The 22,748-nt window shown below is 36.5% G+C and overlaps 2 protein-coding genes across 7 annotated transcripts in view; both read right to left on the bottom strand.

Moving 5' to 3' along the window:
- Positions 1-642: 642 nt before the first annotated feature.
- On the bottom strand, positions 643-15,330 carry LOC149829167 (c-Myc-binding protein). The gene is made up of 5 exons (XM_090017933.1): positions 15,250-15,330; positions 14,482-14,554; positions 14,317-14,365; positions 7,770-7,893; positions 643-937 (listed from the first exon to the last, which is right to left on the bottom strand). The coding sequence occupies exons 1-5, from the start codon at positions 15,250-15,252 to the stop codon at positions 869-871; spliced, it is 318 nt and encodes a 105-aa protein (XP_089874059.1). The 5' UTR covers positions 15,253-15,330; the 3' UTR covers positions 643-868.
- Positions 15,331-18,179: 2,849 nt separating this feature from the next.
- LOC149829168 (uncharacterized) overlaps positions 18,180-22,748 on the bottom strand; it is a 37,625-nt gene continuing 33,056 nt past the window's right edge. For 4 of the 6 annotated variants that reach the window (XR_016434403.1, XR_016434405.1, XR_016434402.1 and 1 more), the window contains exons 8-9: positions 18,999-19,143; positions 18,180-18,421 (exon numbers count right to left, since the gene is read on the bottom strand). The gene's annotated coding sequence lies outside the window, so the exon portion shown is untranslated. The remainder of the gene's footprint in view (positions 18,422-18,998; positions 19,144-22,748) is intronic. The other 2 variants (XM_090017929.1, XM_090017930.1) reach the window with 2 other exon arrangements.

The raw sequence follows: 22,748 nt of genomic DNA on the forward strand, positions 1-22,748 counted from the left end.
ACAAGATATCATTTTTGTTTCTGACGGCCTCATTATTTGACTGAATGCTTCAGTGCTTCAGTTTGTGTGTGGGAATGTGGCTGTACAATGGCAGGGGAAGTGCATGTTTAATCATGCCCAACAAAAGTTAGCCATATCCAATGGGTAGCCAAATGCAATTTCATACAACTGCCAAAATGAATTAAACAAGAAGCTGAAGCATAATGGTAAAGTTTCACGAGACAAACGGTGGTCTAGATGATGAAGCATTTATTAATGTTTTCATCCAAACTTGTGCATGTAAGCGGTATCTAGTGAATTTTGCTGGAGCTATAGAGTTGATATCTGGAGCGTGGAAAAGCAAATATGATTGGACTTCAAGCAATGGAATCTTTGGTGATTCCCACTTATTTTATGAGTCCAGAGATCAAAAAGGTCAGAATTTATTTGCCAAAAGAGATGGCAGTTTATAGCAAATATTGTGAGCATGCTCATGGACAACATCTTCTGATCTCTTAATTCAATCAGAGAAACTAAAGTGTTACCAACAATAAAAAAAGTATCTATCAGAGCCTAGACTACCTTAATTCTACTATGTAATAGAATTGTGCAGAAAGATTGAGATTTATGCCAAAAAATATCAAACAACTACCATCAATCAGATTACGTCCAGATCAAATTACAATTTCACACAACAGAATCACTTGAAATTCATTTCAAATAAACCTTTACAAAATCGAGTGTTTCTCCAGACGATGTATATAATATCATTCATCTCATGATTTATTTACACAATTTAATCAAAAGTACATTTAACAGAAAAGGAGCAGGAAATATGGTGATTGGAGCTAAATGGGTAAACTAGCTGAGAAATTTCTTAATCCAACCTTCAAAGCTCTCTGTTAAGTGTCTCGCTCTTAGTGGTCACATTTGATAATGAGTTTCGAAGTTCATCAAGCTGTGATGAAAAACAAAAGCACAGAAGAAAAAATCTAAATGAATACAAGGCATCAGGAAATTTTTAGCAAACAAATTCCCGCTTCATGACCTACAAAGCAACTTCAAACATGATTCATGATTCATACAAAGGAATGCTAGAAATATTCAACAGAACGTGGCAGATAAGTTTGAAGTTAGAGTTGAAAGGCATCATATGGTGGATGCCTCCTCTCTATTGGGAAAATCTTTCTTGATTTTTTTCCTTACATTTTCATCAAGGTAAATAAATTAAATTTCAAAAACAGTCAATCATAAATATCACTAATATTTTGAATTTTATCTCTTTGTAATAAATAGATACACACATAAAACATTCAAATGGTGCCAATGAAAATGAAATGACTTTTTTCTATTAAGCATATTGGCAAGAACAACAGGTTCCTAACATGGAAGGCCAGATACTGATAACGGGGAGAGAATGCAGAAGGATTATATTTGGTTGGATTCTGATTCAAATCAGACACATTATTTTTTGATATGGATATCAAAATAACCATAATGGGGCTGGATATTGATGGAGGCGAGGGGTGCAAAAGAATCAAATTTGGTCAAACTTTAATCTAAATCCAACATGTTATTTTTGGATATGGATATCAAAACAAGATCTGATGTTATCTGTGGATTGGATTTGGACTTATATGATTTGAATTTTTCAGATTGGATTTGAATTCAGAACATTTTCTATTGGATTAACATTTAGAACCAGATCAAATCTGATCCATTTACAAGTTTTACATGCAAAACCCTTGTTCCCAACCTTTTTTACTGAATCCAGTATTATCATTTAAAATTTGGATACATATTCAACTCCCATAATCAGATCTAGTTTGGATCCAATTATGGGTTCAAACTTGCTGCACAATGCAAATTCAAGGTGCTAACTGTTAAAATGTATGTGTATAACGTATATATACATTATATATATTTATTTATTTATCACTGTAATAGGTTGTCCTCTAGGTACAGATTTTTCTTTTTTCTTTATTTTTATTTTTGCGTTGTCTTTATCCCAAATACCAAGGTTGTTAAGGTCTTTTTCTCTAAGAGTCGTTGGAACCATCCCAACGACTCTATGGGAGCTCCTTTTTGGCTCTTCCCTTGTGTATATAAGGGACCTCTTGTCTCCATGTTATTGAATGTCTATATGTTATTGAATGCTTCTTTTAAGCATTTATGCTCAATAAAGATGAATATTTTTTATGTTTTGGGTTTTTTCTATTTAGTTATTTAATGTTTTATATGCACTTAGTGCTTGTGTTGTTGCCCCTTGTTGGCTATTGTATTGTCCCATAGTGGACTTGTGCTAGTGAACATTGTGATTGTGATCTTGTAAGCCCTTAGTGGCATTGGTTTGTGCTTATGCACTTTTGTGATTGTGATCTTGTAAGCCCTTAGTGGCATTGTTTTTGTATTTTTCGCTATTTCATTACATGGTATCAAAGCTTGAAAATTTTTCTTGGCATTTTGCCTCTTTTGGGTCTTGAGATTCTTTGGTTCGAGTTTGTGCTTCGTGAAGGATTCATGATCGTCGTGTGGCTTGGATTCAAGAGAAATCTAGACCCGGTATGTATTTTATATCTTTAAGTATTTCTTGTGTTATCTATTTCATGCATTATGCATGAAGAAACACTTATTTTCTTCATCTTTAATATATATATGTTTATTTTTTTATTAAAAAAACTTTAAATGTTTTTTTAATTATCGTTGGACTTATTTTTATAAGGTTTATTTGTTTAATCTTGTGAAATTAGATATATGTATGTTTTTTTAAATCATGTTTGAATCTTAATTTTTCAAAATTTGCTTTATTTGATATATATGTATACAATCTTGTATGCTTGAGCATGTATTGTTGGCATTTAGATACTTTATTTGAACAAGTCATGATTATAAATATCAAATTATGTTTGTATTTATTATTGAACTTTGTTTTGTACTTTTTTGAAAAATTGTCATGTATTTTAAAATAATTTGAGATATTTTGAAATAATGGTGTCGTGTGTAATTCACAAGTATGATCTTATGAAATTTTGCTTAAATTTGTGTTTAATTTTTTCTTTACTCTTGGTGTATTAAAAGTAGCATATGAAGTGTTAAAATTTATGATCTAGCTTATGAATAAATAATTTTTATAATGATATTTGATCTTTGTGCACTTATGCTTGCCTTATATGATGAATAAGATTGTTTATTCGTGTATAAGGTATTGAGCATAATTTCTTATGGGAAATCATTCACTAATAAATGTCTTTTATGGTCTTTTTGTGGAACAATAGTTATGATATTAGGTGTTTCTCTTGTTGATTCTTTTTGTGGTATTTACGATTATGTTACTTTATTAGTCTCATGACATATTTTGCATGAGATTTAAATATTGTGTTGCATACTTAGTTTTTAATAACATATTAAGTTGAGGATCATAAGAAACTTCTTTATGGGTGTTATATATGTGTCCCTCATGGTTCACTTTAGTACTTGTTCATTATTTATGGATATACTTGTCCACTTAGATCTTTGGTGGACATGTGTATTCTTGATTAAAAGACTATTGGTTCATTGCATACTCGTTATTTATAAAATATAAATTTTTATATTGTGCCCTTAAGTGCCTTAAACTATCACTTGCATATATGCTTAAATATGTTCCTATGCATATCTTTTGTATAAGATATGTAGCCTTAAGTTATTTAGATTATTGCATATATATGAGTTTTTTTATCTCTTTATGAGTATCCATGGTTAGTTGTACTTGTTTATGTATTTGATTTTCTATACGATCCTTTGAGAATCTCTATATATGTTTTAGCCCACTTTAATCTTATATAGCATTCATTGTCTTATGGTAGATTTGTAATCTAAATTGAGTTATCTCTCTCTATAGCTTGTTTATATTGATATTGCATATGATTGCATCAATTGTCGTCTTTTTATGCATATGATTGCACTATATTCATTTAAAAAAATTCATATACTGTTGTTAGGATTTGATTTGAAACTTTGTTTTTTTAAATCAGTTCTTATATATGAACTCACTTATTTGAAAATTGATTTTCATGAGTATTTATTGCCTTTTTTGTGACATTTGTATTGTCCACACATATTTTTATATGATGCATTGTTTTTCTTGGTCTTATTATTGTTGAATCAAAGATGTTTGTTGGGGTGACTTGTGTGCACCTCGTTTTATGTCAGTTTAGATTGTCGTCTTGTAGTTGTAGTTTGACTCTGATTGACAGTTATGTAATTTATGATTGTGTGAGTGTGCTGAATCACTCATTTGTTTTGGCCATTTTCTTTATTATGAATGCTTATAATTATGTGTATTTGTGATGGCTATTTATTTTTGAAACCATGGTGTTTCAAAAGATTGTTAAAGATTGATATTATTGGTGACATTACCTTGTTTCTATTATAAGCTTTCTTACCCCGTGTGTTTCCTCCTATTATACATCTTATCTAAGTGTCATTATACGTAGACAAAAGATATTTATTCACACCTTTGTGTGTGTTTTTGGCCCATTATTGGCATTCTTGTTATACTCTTATTTTTGGCCCATTATTGACATTCTTGTTACACTCTTATTCTAGTCGTTGATACACTTGTTTTAAGTGTCATATGTGGTGAGTTATGTGCACTCATTGGTAATACTCTTGATCTAGTCACTGATACACTCGTTTTGAGTGTCATTATATATAGACAAGAGATGTTTATTCACACCTTCGTAATGGTTTCTAGCCCATTAGTGGCATTCTTGTTATACTCTTGCTCTAGTCGCTGATACACTTGCTTTGGGTGTCATTATATGTAGACAAAAGATGTTTATTCACACTTTTGAGTGATTTTTTAGCCCCTTAGTGGCATGATGATTATACTCTTGTTGTAGTCGTTGATACACTTGCTTTTTTAGATTTAGAGGCCTAGTAAAGTGATTGTTCGTGAATCTGTGATGGTTAAACTATTGTTTAAGTTTGCAAAATATCACTTTCTTGATATTTGTGAGAATTTAGATCTCTTCATATTTTTCGCAAATTTGTACTGATTTGCAAATATCATTTTGTTTGTTAAGTAGGATTTTTAAAAAATCTCCTTGAAATTTCGAAAATTTTACTACTTTTTTTTCCTTATATGGAAGATGTTTATGGATAAAAATTTCAAGCATTTTTGCATACTTGTGACGTTTAATAAAAATCTTGTTCTTTATATAGTGTGCCCCTTTGTAGTTTTTTTGTTCCTTAAGTAAACACTTGTGTTGTCCACTGGATATTGGACACTTTGGTTTATAATCGAAGGCTACTTGATTCTTTAAATGAAATTCATGCATATAAAAATAGTTATCTTTTTATTGTCGTTTCATGTGCATTAAATATGCTTTAATTGCATGTTAGATATATGTATGTTTCATATTAATTATCTTGTTCACATTATTATATGCATGAATTTAATTAGCTCTTCTTTTTCTTGAAGTCTCTTTTTGAATTGTTATTTGAAATGCTTAGGATATTATTTGTCTCTTCTTCTTATGTTTTCTTGAAAAATGTTGTTTTTGAGTTTATGGTTTGATTGCATAAAAATTGATCCTTGAGGCATACTCCTTTTATCCTTCTTAATGATTATCTAACATTTCTAAAAAATATTACTACTTTGTTTGAAAATTCTATTCTTGTTTTAAAAATATAGTCTTTAAAAATTTATAACTATTGGGTTAGGATATTTTTCTTGTGTACTTGGAACATTTTAGTTTGCTCTTTTTCTACAGGTTCTTAAAGATGTGATGGATTGAGAAAGGAATACCTTTGATCCATCATGGAGATAGCTGATGAAGGCGTTTGGGGATGATTACCAATAAAGACATTTAAAGACTTGTATTTGCAAAATTCCCTGATATGTCATAAAGATGGAGATTTTCCTTGAAGACTCTTGAAGACTTGGATTCTTCCCATTTGTTCTTTTTTGTATTTCTAAACTTTCGGCATAGCTCACTGCAAGTTTGAGAGGGGGGGGGGGGGGGAGGGTGTTAAGATGTATGTAGATAATGTATATATAATGTACATGGTTGCCAGTTGAGAAAGCGGGAGCGGGAAGCAGGAGCGGGAAGTGAGGCACTTTCAAAATTTTAGAAAGCGGGAAGCATGGGACCACTTAGGAGCGAATCGGGTATTATCTCGGAAGTGACCTAGGAAGCGAACCGGAAGCGAGGGGAAAGCGATAATAATAATAATAATAAATAAATAAATTTGAAAAAAATGGGGGAAGCGTGATGGAAAGCACACTTTCCATTAAAGGGAAGCGTGTTTCCCATTAAAGGAAAGCATGATTCCCATTTAAAAATGGCGCTTCCCCGCACGTTTCGGAAGCGCGATGTTTCGCGCTTCCCCACTTACCTAGGCGCTTCCGGTAACTCTGATAATGTATACATACAATATATATATATATATGTATATATATAATGTATATATACATTATATATATTTATTTATCACTTTAATAGGTAAATACCCTCTTGGGATAATTTTTGTCTTTTTCTTGTGTAATAGGTTCTGTCCTCTAGGGAATTTTTTTTCTTTATTTTTATTTTTTTGTTGTCTTTATCCAAAAGACCAAGGATATTAATGTCTTTTGCTCTTAAGAGTCATTGAAAACATCCCAACGGCTATAAATATAGCCGTTGGGATGCTTCCAATGACTCTATGGGAGCTTCCTTTTGGCTCTTCCTTTGTGTATATAAGAGACCTCTTGTCTTTGTGTTATTGAATGCTTCTCTTAAGCATTTATGCTCAATAAAGATGAATATTTTTTATGTTTTGTGTTTTTTTTATTTAATGTTTTATATGCACTTAGTTCTTGTGTTGTTGCACCTTGTTGGCTATTATATTATCACATAGTGATCTTGTAAGCCCTTAGTGGCATTGGTTTGTGCTTATGCACTTGTAAGCCCTTAGTGGCATTGTTTTTATATTTTCCGCTATTTCATTACACCACCGAAAACAGTTAGAGCACAAAAGAACCCATTACAAGTTTTTTAGAACCATAAGCTTTTCAAGTGATACTGAAAACTTAATACAGCAACAATGGTCATTGTACAGTTTTGAGAACTCAGCCATATTTGGAAAATTACAAAAGAAGGCAACCTTATTGCCGGAGATGACAAAAGAAAAGACTGAATTGGTTAAGAGCCCTTTTGAAAGTATGGTTGCCCTAATTTCTATTATCTCTCAAGTTTCTTCCTCTTGCTCTCCTAAGGTGCATGACTTGGTTAGGAAGCTTTGATGGCTTAGTTGAAGGGAACTTTTTGGTACAGTGGCAGTTAGATGAGAAATAATCATGATAGCATGTGCAAAGAAATTAGTTTCCTACCAGAATGCAGTTTTAGTTGCATTGCCAAGTAAATATAGCAAACATGTTTTTAGTAACACAGAAAAGATACGAGCATAGTTGAAAAATCCAGAAAACTTGGGTTTTTACCGCTTAAAATAGAGATTCATTTTTAAGATTTTCACCAACACATGGAGAAAAATATATCCACTCATTTCAGTTGCTCTGTAGAACAACTCACTTATACAAAGATAAAACAATGCAGATTGGAACCCGCTATCAGCAGGGCGACAAAATCTGAATAACTACTAAAATACTCCTGAAAACAATGTGAATAATATATTTGGCAGCAAGTCCTAGACTCTTTAAGATGGCATTTGTGTGTGCATAAATTGGAAGCAAAAGAGTAAACTTTACAGCCATGTTGACACTCGTATTATATATAAAGACAAGATTTGTAAGGCTGTCAGCAGGATACCTCCTTACAAGTGTCTTGATGCACTGCCAGAAGGTTATCATATTTCAATTGCAAATCTGCCTTTTCTGCTAGTAGCTTTTCATATTCTGTGATTGTTGGGCCACCTAAACTACGCTGGATAAACCTGTAAAAGCATTTGCAACAATTGCATAAAAGCTTCAGAAGCAATACCCACCACAAATAAGCCTAGTTACTAGATCTCATAAGAAAATATCATAACATAAGACTCTGGAAACATGTTTCCTTTTCTTGACACAAGAAAAAGGAAAAATTCTACCAAAATAAGCAAGGTAAATGTGAAAGATATGGAAGCAAGATTTTGCAGGGCAAAAGCAAAGGCACAAGACATTAGGATTAACAATTTGGTCCTACTAGGGCCTATCCAAGAAACAAATTGATAGTGCCAAGCAATAGAAGCACAAAATTGGAGGGCAAGCATGTCCTCAAGCATAAATAGAGAAGCAGGGCTGCCTTATTGTTCAAGTATCTGGTTAGCATTCCAACCAAAGGTTCCATGTATCACTTTGATCTACCATTTCCAAATTCTACCTTGCTAGGACCATGTTTGAAAAAATGGTGACAAAAAAGAAATTTCTAAGCATTCATGTTGTATCATTCCAATGGTGTATTGTAAAACCCACGGTTTATTTAAAAAAAAAATTATTGTATTGGACCCGGGCCGCCCGACCCGGGCCCCCTTTTCATTAGGGTTTTAATAACCCGACTCAGGAAGAGGATTTTAAGAATCCTCTTCCCGAGCGCCGCCCCCCACCTACGTTTTCGAGTGGATTAGGGAAACCCACCGGGGTTTCCCCATTCATCGCCCCCCTGTGCCCTTTAAGATCAGTGTAGGAGGGCGAGGGGAGGCACGCCTCCCTCTCGCAGCTCGTCGCCTCCATCGCACCAACCCTCTGATCCTTCCCTGCGCACGCCTCCAGTGCCGCCTCTGCTGCAACCCACGCCGACGCCGGCCATCGTCGTCGGCTTCTTCCCAGGTACGTTGTGTCCTCCCTCTTCGCTTCTCTCTCTATCACCTCGCCGGGAGGCCGACAGGCGACGCACGACCCCTGCCGCGCCTCCCACCTCCCCTGCGCCCATCGGAGGCCCGACAGGTGGCCTACGGGCCCCTGTCATCCCCTTTTTCCTCCATGGGGGTTCGCCGGAGTGCCAGCAGGGGGCCAATGGCCCCTGCGACACCCCCTCGCCCCGATCTCTCTCTCTCTCTCTCTCTCTCTCTCTCTCTCTCTCTCTCTCTCTCTCTCTCTCTCTTCGGCAGGGATTTGTCCCCCTGCCATCGTCCTTTCGCCGGACGGCAGGGGCTCGACCCCTGCCGATTCGCTGTCGTCGGCAGGGGTGCGACCCCTGCCGCTTCAGTGCTGTCGGTAGGGGCTAGCCCCCTGCCGATTCGTTGCTGTCGGCAGGGGCTAGCCCCCTGCCGCTTCGCTGCCGTTGGCAAGGGCGCGACCCCTGCCGCTTCAGTGTTGTCGGTAGGAGCTAGCCCCCTGCCGCTTCGCTGTCGTCGGCAGGGGTGCGACCCCTGCCGCTTCAGTGCTGTCGGCAGGGGCACGACCCCTGCCGCTTCAGTGCTGTCGGCAGGGGTGCGACCCCTGCCGCTTTAGTGCTGTCTGCGAAGGGCTCGCCCCTTGCCGCTTCGCTATTTTTGACAGTGGCTCATTCCCTGTCGCCCCGTTGTCGTCGGCAGTCGGGGGATCACTCCCTGCCGCCTAATCCTACCCTTGCCATCGTCTCACCATTAATTATATTAGCATAATTGAATATTTCACACTCTTGCAGATTTTTGCAACAGGTCCCGTTCGTGTTCCGCGGCCCGACTCTCGTATTATCCTCACGCATAGGCGTACGCGGTTGCATAACATTCCGAGGTAGGGTAAAGTCGCACAAAAGGCAATTGATGAACGTATTTAAGTTGAAATGATTAAGATGTCATGCTAAATATGCTTAGAGTTATATTGCTTCTGCATTGCGTATTATCATGTTTGTATGCTCATGGGTCGAGGTACAATTTCATTCTTCGATCATTATTTTGCATAGTTGCTTATGAGTTTGAAGTGTGGTTTCGTACTTCGTGCAATACCTATGCTCTCGTTTGCTTGCATATATTTTTGCCTGCACGTTTCCTTTGAGTGAGGTACGACTTCGTGTCTCATGTATTACTTATGACCTTATGTGTTTGCCTATCTAAGTGGTCAATGTATGGTTTTGGTACCTCGTGTATTACTTATGTGCTTTTCCCTCGATGTGCGGCATCGCAAGTCGAGAGTTGTTTGTTGACATGTTATAACCTGCATATGCTCACACTCATGGTAAATATGTACTTACATAAATGTAGTCTTGTGCCTATCCTGTTATCACTTGTTTTCAAAACACTAGAAGTTGCACTTGTGCGCTATAGTTCTTTTAAAGAGGATTTCCTTCTGCAAACCCAGGGCTCTTCAAAATACACAACTTTTGCAAAGTTAAGTTTTAAGTCCTGTCGGATTTCAAAGTCACATATAGGCCCTCCCAGGTCCACACACTTGAGAGAAATATTTTATGACCCTGATTCGAGTTGCGACCCAATTCGAATAACCCCGATCAGGGGCATGAGCATATGAATGAGTGGGGTTCTGTTGAAGGACCCATTCTTTATTTATCAATCTAGTGTCACATGTCGATACTAAGATAAATTTTGGATGCAAGATTGATAGTGTTGTGCCTTGCGTGAATGACTTAATGTGGCATTATGGCTTTTAAGGATGAATCGTGTCAAATGAGCACTCCTTTATTCTTTGGATCGTTATGAAGTTGTGTGTTGGGTGTTCCTTTTGAGAAGCCCACACACCTCCCTGGTTCAGTATAGCGTACTTTTAGACATGCACAACATGTTAAGTACTTTGTTGATCGGACGAGAGATCCGAGATGACCTTGCATCATGAAATATGAAAAATGTTGTTGAAGTGAATTCAAGACTTATCTTGCCAGGTTGTGTTGTATTAATTCTTTTGCAGATAATATATGTTGGGTTTTCTTTTGTGGAACCATTTCCCTTTCATCGTAGCCGTACTTTTGACAAGTACGATCATACTTTTTGACAAGTACGTCTTCTTACGTTGCGATGATTTGATGAGTAGGTTGTGGCAACCTCGATGAGTGCAAATAACAAAATGTTATGATCACCTAAATAAGTGATGTTTTCGCCTTCACCGGCAAAATACTCGAGTTGGTCGAAAGACCAGAGTATGTAGAATGGGTCTTCAGTTAACTACCCCTGATGTACTCATTCGAATCGCTGACTCCTGTCAGGAGAGAGGACAGGAAGGTACAAAACTTCGATGGACAGGCCATTAATGGCAGTTACGAGCAAAAGACTCGGCTTCCCCAGTCATCGGAGATAGGGGAATGGGACTACCATAATTATCCTAGGTGGTAGCTCTCCATGTTTGGGATGCATCCATTGTTTATGCTGCTTTGAGAATTTCTCTCTTGGTCACCGACCGTCCCCTATGGTGCGGACTCAGTCAGCTATCCGGGTTATCATAAAATACATAGCATAATAAACCCCTGGATCAGTTTAGGCTGTTTCTAGAGTCGTGCCTTGTGCGTACCCACTTGGCCAGTTAATATCGAAACATAATTTAAATCCGATCACACAATTTGTTGAGTTATACGCGTATGAAAATTATGATGTACCACCGGTTCAATACTTATGAAATTGTGTGTGTGGTTGATGAAATGTTGTATTTTGCTAGTTAAATTTCTTATGCAGTTCTTTGCTTGTAGTAGTTAGCCTACTTGTGCCAGTAAAATGCTTGTAATAATTTTAACATTGTGCTCATGATAGTTTGCTCTATGACTCTGCTGAAAGCAAATTGCTATTTAATTGCTTGTCTACTTGACATATTACATTATTCTGCTTAATTATGTTCTATATTGTCCTGTCTGTGCACCTACCAGTTTTTAGTGAAACTGACCCATTTTATGGGCAGGTTTTGGATAGGTAATACAGTCTGTGATGGCACGATGGCGTGATGAGATCAAGATAGAGCTCTTTCCCTGACGTTTCGCTCCTGAGGACATGTTGGTAAATTTGGTATAAAGGGTATTCCAAAATTTCTCTTTTTATTAAACCTTGAGTTACTAAAGCTGTTTTAGTAAACTTCTTCTCGGTTTCAACAAACAAATTCTCCATCATTGAAATTGCATTTCAAAACCATTTGATTTTAATAGTTGTGCGGAATTCGGCAAAGGAAAGTTTACGCTGTAATGCGCTAAAGGTCCATTGACTTGTGATTTTAAAAATATCATTTTCCGCTGAAGTACTATTTAAACTCTGATTATTGTATGATTTCAAAGCTTTCTAAACTATTCTAAAAGTTACAAGTCCTGGATTTTTGGGGCGTTACATGTATAATTCATGTTGTACACATTGGAACATTGAGTGTCACAGATACAGTAAATGTCATGTATGATAGGGTGAAAGTGGTCTGACAGAGACCTGACCCGTTGGATCCAATCCTAGGCAAAAGCTAGACCTGAATTTGATTACCGACCAACCTTGCGGGCACACGTGGATATAACACTTTCAACCATTGATTGTTGTCTATTTTATTTCTATGAATGAGATTAGAATGAAGTAAAATATGAAAAGTAAACTAAATAGAATGCAAATTGCACACCTCATTTTTTTTGGATTGCAATTCAATCAATCACAGCATGGGTGTCAAATCAAAAGATGAGGTTCAAGGCCTGTCAATGCCATAACAACCAATTATCTGAGAAAAGTTTAATAGGAAATATCTGGAGTTGATTCACTTGACTGGTTCAAATCAATGTTGTAAGTAACGTACCGTATTGTACAATACAATACGATACATGTAGTTACTATTTACTCTAACGATACGATATGCACTTGTATCGGGTGTATCATATGATACAACCCTCTATCGTACCGTATCGTATGATACAAGGTGTATAGTGCGATACACCTTCGACTCACTTTAAAAAGGGCTGAATCATATTTTTTATTTTTTGGGTTTTAAAAGTCACTTTAGGGTCGACTTCCTCACATGTGTAGAGGCCATTAGAGGGGTATTCATGCACCCTAAGAGTAGTGAAAGTGATTTGAGGGTCGATCCGTGTGCAAAGGAGAAGGCTTTTACCTTTTAATCAAGAGTGTATTTCCACCATTTTTCCACTCAAGAAAGTGGGTTAAGGTAAAAAAATCCCTAAGTGTGTTATTGAATATTGTTTTACATCTTTGTAGTGATTAAATTTAGTAATTCGTGCTCTAAGAGGTTGATGGAGGGTAGAGATCTTGGAGGATGTCTCTCAAAGGATATTGCATTAAAATATGGTACACCAGTTGACTTGGAGATGTGTTTGAAAGGAATAGTGAAGTGTAACTTTTGTGGTATTGTAATGCATTGACGATTGTATAAATTTAAATGTCATGTTATGGGGCATAGCAACTCCACTGTAAAATTATCTACACATTGCATTCTTTCTAATATTTGTGTTGAGCTTCTTACTAGTCTTATAGAAGATAAAAAAAGAAATACACGAGTAAGTGCAACATTTGTGGGAGAGAAATTGCCAAAAGTGGTCCATGATTCAGAAGATAAAGATGACCCATCATCATCGCAAATCCATTGAACGATGCAATAAACGAAGGAAATCATTGAGCTGAAGTTTGATAATGAAGATGACTTTTATATATAGACATATGTTTTTGAACTCTATGTTTAGTTAAATGTATTGTGTTGTTAAATTTTAAATGTTTGGTGTTGTTAAATGTATTGTGCAATGCATGTTGTTACATGTTTAATTACATATCTATATTTAGTTAATCTTATTACATAATATTGTGTTCCTGTATTCTATGATTTTTTCTGTTTTTTTCAGATTTGTTTTAGAATTTTTTAGTGAAATTTATGATTTTTTACGATATGATACATATCTTATTTTGTGCTCAACGATACGGGTAATGATACAACTTACAACCTTGGTTCAAATGATCCTAAAAGCTTTAGATATTTTTCATATTTAGATGTATATATCACTCTCACCATATACAATGATTTATAATAACATTGATAAATGGGACAACTTTTGCTTAGATTGTTTTGCACTGGTTCAGGGCTCGTTACAGTTCAACCAAAAAAGAATTGAGCAGAACGGCCTTCTCCATGTGACACTTTAAGTAACAAGTAGGTAAAACACCACATGAAAACATAATGCTTAAAATGATTATACAAATGCATTTTGATCAAGCTAATGAAATAACTCAAAAGGTTGACAAGATAGAACCATATGGAATTTATAAAGTAGGTTTAGTAAGTGCAATACGATCAGATCTACATTAATTCATCAAATTTGACCAAGACAGTGTTCTAAAAATAGGTAAAATAGGTTACATAAAAGTGGCCTCTGTTCAGTACAATGCTACAAATTTAAAGGGGCAAGGATTTAAATTATATCAAAGGAATAAAATCAAGAAATGATAACAGAAAAACACTAACAAGAAGTGGCAATGTGTCACTGAACTTACTCAATTGCAGATAGTGGTTTCTCATTCTCCTCATACAGAGCAACAAGAACTACAAAGGATTCAACTTCACATGGTTAATGAATTATGTAACCGGAATGAATTCATTAAAAGACACTTCCCACGGTCTAAAGAACCACGAAAACTTGTAAGTTAAAAGGGAAGGACCTTTGGTAAGAGCATCAAGAACTCCACTGGATTCCAGATATTTCCTAAATGCTTCTTTCTTCTCTTCCTTTGCCTACAAAAGAAGATGGAAATGAAACAAGGATCACCCTAATAACGCATTCTCAGTACACAACAGACAACATTGCGACCACACTAAAACAAAAGCAACACCAATAATGAAAAAGTAGAGGACTTCGACCACAATTCACCAAACAGATCCGTACCATCCCTTTCTTGTATACCCCAGAAAACTAGGAAAACACACCTTTAAAACTAGTCAGAAGTGCAAGAGAACAATGAAACAGAAAAAACAGTACAAAAACTTGATACCCATATGCCCGATCAATAACAATTCGTTTTAAGAGGGCAAATTTCCTCTTAAACCAACTATGTTCCGAGAACAACCATAAAAAACGAAACCCATTTACAACAACCATCACCATCATCAGCATCAACTGATCTTTTTCACTTTTCTGACCATGCCCATTAATAGTTCGATTTAAGACAGCAGATTTCCCTCTAAACCAAATTTTCTGAGAGTAACAACCATAAAAAATGAAACCCATTTACAACAACCATCACCATTCTCAGCACCCACTAATCGCTTTCACTTTTCTGACCATGCCCATTGTAGAAATTGTGCAATATGAGATCATCGGAACACAAAAGGGAACCATGTATCAAGATTTGTCCAGTAGGTAACAGATAGAACCTTCAATAAGAATCTACATGGATCTAAGAGAGAGAGAGAGAGAGAGAGAGAGAGACCATGTATATCTTACAGCAGCTGACGGGTGATGGATGGGGTTTCAGGTAGAGAGAGAGAGAGAGCACTGACTGAATATATATCGGTCCAATAAATGGGCAAATTCCAGTGAGACTTAAAGGAGTGAGATCTCTCACATCAGTATGTTTTTTTTTTTTTGTGATTCCATTAAAATTAATTATATATAAAGATAATAGAGAATGCTTGCAGCATTAAATCTACCAAACCGACATTTGACACGATTCATCAATCAAGTGATCCATGACTGCAAGAGCAAGCAATGTCTTCCGCAGTCGGTGTGCAGACAGATCTGGTTTGGCCGGACCTTAGATCCGAACCAGACACCTGACTAATGTTAAAATGAGATTTTTTTCCATGGACCGAGAGATCACCCTCGGGGTTACGGATTAGAGACCTAATCGCTCTGGCTAAGTCTGACTGTATTTACGACCGCTATACTGACAGTGTAAATCTGTGGCGCATTCCTTGCCCCCAAAGAATCGTGTTTCCACTTAACAAGGGCTTATCCCTTGTCCTCATTAATGCAAGGGGTTAATGCTTATGAAATGAAACATGACCACTCCCCTTGCGGCCAAGGCCTCCTCCATTGTTTCAAACTCTTTGGAGAGTAGGAGGAAATTTGGGGAGTAGGAGGAAATCTTATGTCGGGTATTTGTCTCATATTCGAATTTACACATTGAGATCATTTTCAAGTTTGGATCTTATTCACATAAATGATTTACATTGGATCTACGTTTGGATTCAGATATAATCCGATCTGTTTGCACATTTACTTGAAAACCCCATGTTTTCAGTTTTTTAAAGGATCCAGCATCACCATATATCTCTTGGATCCAGATTCACTGTTATGTGGTCGAATAAGTTATTTGGATTTGGATCAGAAAGGATACAATGTCTTTGCAGCCCACTGCACCAAAGTCCAAACCCACGTTGACTATCGCCAGCTGGTTATCCCACTGTCTGTCAGGTTCCAAAATTTGGACAGTTTGTAGCTCACCCGACTATCATGCCATTTTTGGATTCATGGGCACGAGCATTGTGATAAATATTGGCAAAAAATATTGCTAAAATGATAGTGCAATATTTTCGTTAAAACCTAAATATCATGAAATTTACATTTTTATCAAATATTGTTGTGAAATTGAGTGATTTATTTATTTTGTATATGATTTTTATTTTTAGATATTCTTAGAAATATAATTTGCTAATTTTAATGTCGATGGGCATGGGAACTATGACCCAAAGATCATTAAAATTGAGATTTTTGTGGGTTTTTTTTTTTCTTAAATCTCATGGATGCAATCTACATGCATGGTTTTATAGGGGCCGTCTCTGGGATCGACCAATTACAATTCATAAGCAAGATAATTTAAGAATTGAAAATTGACGGCTCAAACTTCTCGTAAATATTCAAGTATCTAAAAATCATATTTTTTCATAAAAAATACTAGATCAGCAATCATTTCCTAGCAAGTGAACCATGCCAAACTCATCAACAGGGCCGGATTCGCAAAAAAAGCATCAGAAATACCCGGTTCACACCAGAAAACATGTAGATTGCATAAGGATTCATCATCATAAAAAAAAAATATTTTTTTTGAGTTGAAAATGTCATGTATTTATCTTAACACAATGAACCACTGCAGGGGGTGCCCGCGTGGCCAGCAGGATGGTTATGAGGGTGCTGAGAGGAAGGCCCCAGATCAGACCTCATTGGTGCACGGGTGTGTTTGTAGCTTTAAGAGGTGAGCAATCTAAGCCAAGGTGGTTGTGGGGCTCCACCCGAGGTTCCACCCAGGTTTACCTGCTTCGGCGAGGATTCCTCGTCATACAAAAAAATCTTTACACAATGAAAATAAATTTTGTAATATTTTCATAGTCTGTATTTATCTATATTCATGTTTTTGCACACCTAAGCATCAAGGGGCGTATGAAGATGCTCAAGATGATGAGGGATGGATCAAACCCCATCGCTTGCACGATGCACCCCACCACTTTCTCCCATCAGTCCCTCTAAGGCATTGGGGTCAGTGGACTGCCCGAAGTTTACATCGAAGGGATGCAAGCTCATTCAGTGACCTGTGTCCCTAGGAGGGTCCCTCACCATCAAAATATTTTTGTTATTTTTTTTATATATGCCAATATTTTCAAAAGAATTTTTGAGAAAAAAAATAGATTCTTCAAAACATCATGAAAATTTATGGAGAATGGGATTTGCTTGTTGCATGAAAGGGCTTTTGAAGAAAGTAATAGTTGGTATGGATTTTCTGTAACTCTCTCACTTTGCATCAAGAAAGTGTATGAACATGGGATAGAATGAGATAACAGGATGGTTAGGTTGCACTATCATGACTGAGGATCCTTGGGTTTGAATTCCCTAGACAAAATTTCTTTAGAGGTGTGCAAGTTGCAGTCATCTTTGGTTGGCAAGTGCCAAGGGAAACCAGCACACAAGAGCTCCGCACACCTGACTAGGTGGGTCGATCTAGCCTTCAAGTTGAAAAAAGTCTAGAGTTCAATAACTCGAAGTGTGCATCCTTTGCCGAAGGCCTAGGCCAAATGAGAAAATATTTCCACTAGGCAAGAAAGGAAGAGTACTGGAATTTTACACAGCAGACACCTACTCCAGTCAATGATCAACATGACACCTCTTGGCCCGTAATGGACACACTAACCAGTCAAAATAAGTGCAAAGGAAAACTCTCGTGAGCACATTCCTGAGTTCAACATTCTTGGCTGTTCAAGTCATCCTGCAGATATCCTTAGTGGCAATCGCCAAACTTCACATCGCGTGGTAATGCACACAATTTCCTATGCACGCTCCCATCAGAAGCAGGGAATTGGCCCTTGAGGCCTTAATTATCACGCTCAAGGGACAGCATATAGAATCACAATAGCCAACCAGCAAGCATTGTACCAGAGATGACTTATCATAATTTGGAAAAATTATACCCCAGAAAAGAAAGCTCCTATACAACAGCAAAGAATACATAGGAGCCCAAGTAATTTGCTCTGAATATACACACGTAAGAAAAAAAGGACCAATTTACATGTCGAAGGATCTCCACCTGTGAGTCCCTGAAACTATGCCTCCAAGTTTCCCACTGCAGAGAATTAAGATGATAAAACTATTCAGCAAATGTGAATTGATCCCTGTAAAAGGAAATAAAAATTACACTTTTAAGTACATACAAATCAAGCCCGACGACAGAGAAAGCTAAGCATATACCTATGCATTAATAAGTACCAAGATTCAAGACTAAGACATAATTTCATAAAGGTCCAAAGAGAGGTTGTATCCATAAAGACAATCATGTCTAGATTCTAGACAGGGCTAGGTCCACAAGAACCTCTTGTATCCGTCCAAAGACCTATGTCACACAGATAGTCCATTTTGGCTCGGTTTCAGTATCCCCTCATATATTAGTCACATTGAAAACTTTTTAAAAATAGTCCCCTATTCTCATATCCGCAGCCATATCTATGTAACATAGCCAAAGATCTGGCATTGATAAGAAATAAATCCAAAGGTCCCAAAAGCCAATTCCTGATCTTTGCTCTATGCTCAGAAGCAAATACAAATCATCAAAATTTAAAGCGAGAAAATTTGGTTTGTTTCAAATTTGAATGTAAAGTGTCTAAAGTATCTGATAATCTTTTGTCCTCCAAATCAACAAAGAGGATGAACATACTATCAATATAAACACAAAGCCTACATCAGAAGGCACACCTTTTATATTGGAACTAGCAAGAGTGTTCTTCCCAAACCTGACACCATCCAAAATGAAAAACGAACCCAACAAGTTTGCAGTTTCTCTAGTTCAAATCAAGTGAAACCTGATCTTAACAAGATGCAAAATCATTCTTCAAGTTGCCTAAGAAACAAAAAACCGGAAGCATGAGAGGAAGTTCAACACTGATTCTCAGATAAATCGTGGCACAGATGCATAGGCAAGAAACAAGGCCCACACTCAAACAGTGAAGCCAAAAGATTATGCTCACAGATTATGGCAAAATATAAAAGAATAACGCAGCAAACATCTAACGTGTTAAAGGAATCTGAGTAGTGAAGGCTTATGGCTGAACCAAATTTGAGAAACCCAGCAAAACGGAGCTAGGGTGGAAGCTTACAGAAGCTACCAACCAAAGGCTATCACATGCTAACGCCACAAAAGTTGCAGATAAAGCTACTCAAGGGCAAATAGATGCAGCTATGTTAGAGATTCTTAAAAAAAAAACATGAGAAAAGAGAAATTAACATCACAGTCCAAGAACCATCCAAGGAAAAGATGGAGCAAAATAATAAGTGAATGGCATACTTTTCCCTGGATGTATTTAAGATAATAGAGAATAGCATACCATATTGGGAATTTTTATGTAAAATACACGCATTAAGATTTGTCACTTAAATCCAGAGTCATCAGATTTGTCTCAACATGGAAGGATATTGAGAATTTGAAAAATGGAAAAATTCCTTTCTCATATACATGTCATTTTTTTTTGGTAAAGGAAGCTCAATGGATACTAGAATTGGACAATCATGAAGCCTCTGTCTATTTGGAAGACCATCTGGAGAGGCTGATTGATAAACAAGGGTGGTTAAGGTGTCTGTCTCTGTTTCAAACAGGCTCTGGAGGAATTGGTTTACATCAGTCCAGGAAGGCCAGAAGTCCCTCCTTCCTTGGACTGACAATATTAGATCTTTGTGCCGTGTTCAAATTGTAAATTCCTGTCCATCTTGTGTTCATGCCATTTTACCCTCCGTGCATACAATATTTTCAGTTTGTACATGTCAAATTGTAATCCAAAATAATTGTAATGTTCATATATATTTTATATATATAAAGAAAGATACATATACGTATATATGAAATATATGTGTATATGTATCTTTCTAATTATATATATATATAAATATATATTAGCCGTATGGGTATTTTAGTCTTTCTTATTTTTACGCATATTCCTTTTGGAATGTGCATGTAATTCTTTTTCTTTTTCTAACTTTTTGTTTTGCCTTGAGAGGGCCCTATTTTCCGTTTGTACATGTCAAATTGTAATCCAAAATAATTGTAATGTTCATATATATATATATATATATATATATATATATATTAGCCGTAGGGGTATTTTAGTCTTTCTTATTTTTACGCATATTCCTTTTGGAATGTGCATGTAATTCTTTTTCATTTTATTATTTTTGCTTTTTCTTTTTCTTTTCCTAACTTTTTGTTTTGCCTTGGGAGGGCCCTAACATGATCGTTGGGCCCTTCCAACGGTCACATTTGTGACCGTTGGAGGGGCTCCAACAATCACTTTGGGGCCTCTCCAAGGTCCCCCTTTGGTGTTATAAATAGGGGTCCTCTCCCTTTTGTATTCTCATTCTTTGGAGCTTATGCTCTCCAATTCGTTCAATACAAATCCCTTACATTTTTATGTGTGTGCATTTGTGAGATTTAGTGGGTTGTGCTTTTGTGCATAAGTGTTCCAGAGGGTTCCTATTGTGTACGTGCACGTGTTTATCATCAAGAATATTAAGGTCTTGATTATAGTATTTTGTTGAAGATACTTTTACATGGTATCAGAGCTTGGTCAAAGATTGAAGATCGTGTGATTCTTCGTTTTTCGGGTGCCTCAAAAAACGTGCTTTTGACGCCTTGGAGATTGGAGTAGGGGCTTCTCTTCCTTCAATATTTTAGAAGTTTCTTACATCAAGTAAGACCTAAATTCTTATTACGGTATGTGATTTTTTCTTTATTCTCTTCTCTCTAATGGGTGAAAAAGACTTCCATTTCTCTCTCGGCTTTAAACTTAATGGCTTCAACTATCACGTTTGGGCAGAAAATATGGAGGCGCACATTAAAGGAAAAGGCTTTTGGGGCTATGTCCAAGGTTCAATTCCAGAACCGGAGCCTAAGATCACCTTGATGGAGAAAGGAAAAATAAAAATCCTTGAAGGAGAAGAAAGAGCCAAGGCTCTTCAAGATTATAGAAAAAAACATGAAGAATGAGAAATGAGAAACTTCAAAATCCTCGTGGATTTTCTCGTCAGTAGAGACAAGAATCAATGCCAACATTATAAAGTTCAAGAAAGTTTCTCAAGCGTGGGAATACCTTGAAAAAATGTACACTTCAAGGGATTTGTCTCACAAATACTATCTTCAAAAAAGGGCCTTAACCCTTCAACAAAATGAAATGACTATTAGAGAGCATTTCACAGAGTTGTCGTCTATATGGGATGAGCTTGCCATGCTTGAACCCAAATGGAGTGGAGAGACTGTTGAACTTAGGCACATGCAATTAGAAGAAGATCGTTTTTTCAATTTTTTGAATGGGCTTAAGCCCAAATTTGAACAAATCCGATAATCTCTCCTATCCGCCTTCACTTCCCCCTCTCTTGAAGATGTTATTACTAAACTAAGCGGGAAAGAGACACGTATAAGTATAAGTAAGAATAATTCAAGTGTTCTAGCAACACCTTCCAATAATGAAGAAAATGAAGGTGTTAATGTTGTTTCAAGACCAGGGAGCAATCTAAGGACCTACAAGCCTCCACATTTCAAAAATCAAAACCAAAGTTCAAACAATCGAGGAAAAAAGGATTATAGCAAACTCTTGTGCCACTTTTGTAAGAAACTCGGGCACATCAAGCCAATATGTCCAAAATGAAAGAAATTGCTAGCCATGGCGACCACATCTCAACCTAAAAAAAAGAGTGCTCATCATCTTCAAATTGAGCTCTCTCATTGCAACAAATTGTGAATGCTCTTCAACCTCTTCTCAAAGGGGCTATTTCTAGAACCGCCATGTCAACCTCTTCTCCCCATGGTAAGACACCGTGGCTTTTAGATTCCAGTGCTTCATTTCACATGACTCCAAGTATGAGTTCTTTTTCAAATTACTCAAATAATCGCTTTTCATCCTTTGTTTCAACCGCGGATAGAACATCTCTTGATGTTAAAGGAATCAAAAATTTTGAAAAACAAGGTTTCTTTATTCCAAACATTAGATTTATACCTAAATTAAACTTAAATTTACTTTAGGTTTCCCAACTCTCAGATCATGGGTGTGATATAAAATTTTCATCTAACAAATGTTAGATACAGGATCGTCAGTATGGGAGGTTGATTGAGGAAGGCTCTAAGAAAAGCGATCTTTACTACGTCAATTCTCTTCAAATACCAAAGAACCAATTTTATAATGTTGTCCAACAAAAGGATATTAATGTGTGGCACAAGAGACTTGGACATCCAAATATTGTAAAATAAATTCATTTACCTTTTGTTAAAAGTCTATGTAAAAAGTAACTTTAATTGTAACGATTGTATACTTGGAAAAAATAAAAAAATTACATTTTTGTCAAAGATCTATGTTTACAACAAGACCTTTTGAAATTGTTCATTCGGATGCATGGGGACCGGCCCCTGTTTTGTCAAAAGAAGGGTTTGCATACTATGTCATTTTTGTTGACGACTACACA

The sequence above is a fragment of the Nuphar pumila genome, chromosome 9, assembly GCF_984573655.1.
Source record: "Nuphar pumila chromosome 9, dmNupPumi1.hap1.1, whole genome shotgun sequence".
Classification (NCBI taxonomy): Eukaryota; Viridiplantae; Streptophyta; class Magnoliopsida; order Nymphaeales; family Nymphaeaceae; genus Nuphar; species Nuphar pumila.

Excerpts from the sequence above, each read along its gene's own strand:
- LOC149829167 (XM_090017933.1), bottom strand. Across the intron at positions 14,366-14,481 it reads TCTTGATGCTCTTACCAAAG|TTCTTGTTGCTCTGTATGAG; the intron begins GTCCTTCCCTTT and ends AATCCTTTGTAG. Across the intron at positions 7,894-14,316 it reads AAACCACTATCTGCAATTGA|GTTTATCCAGCGTAGTTTAG; the intron begins GTAAGTTCAGTG and ends ATGCTTTTACAG.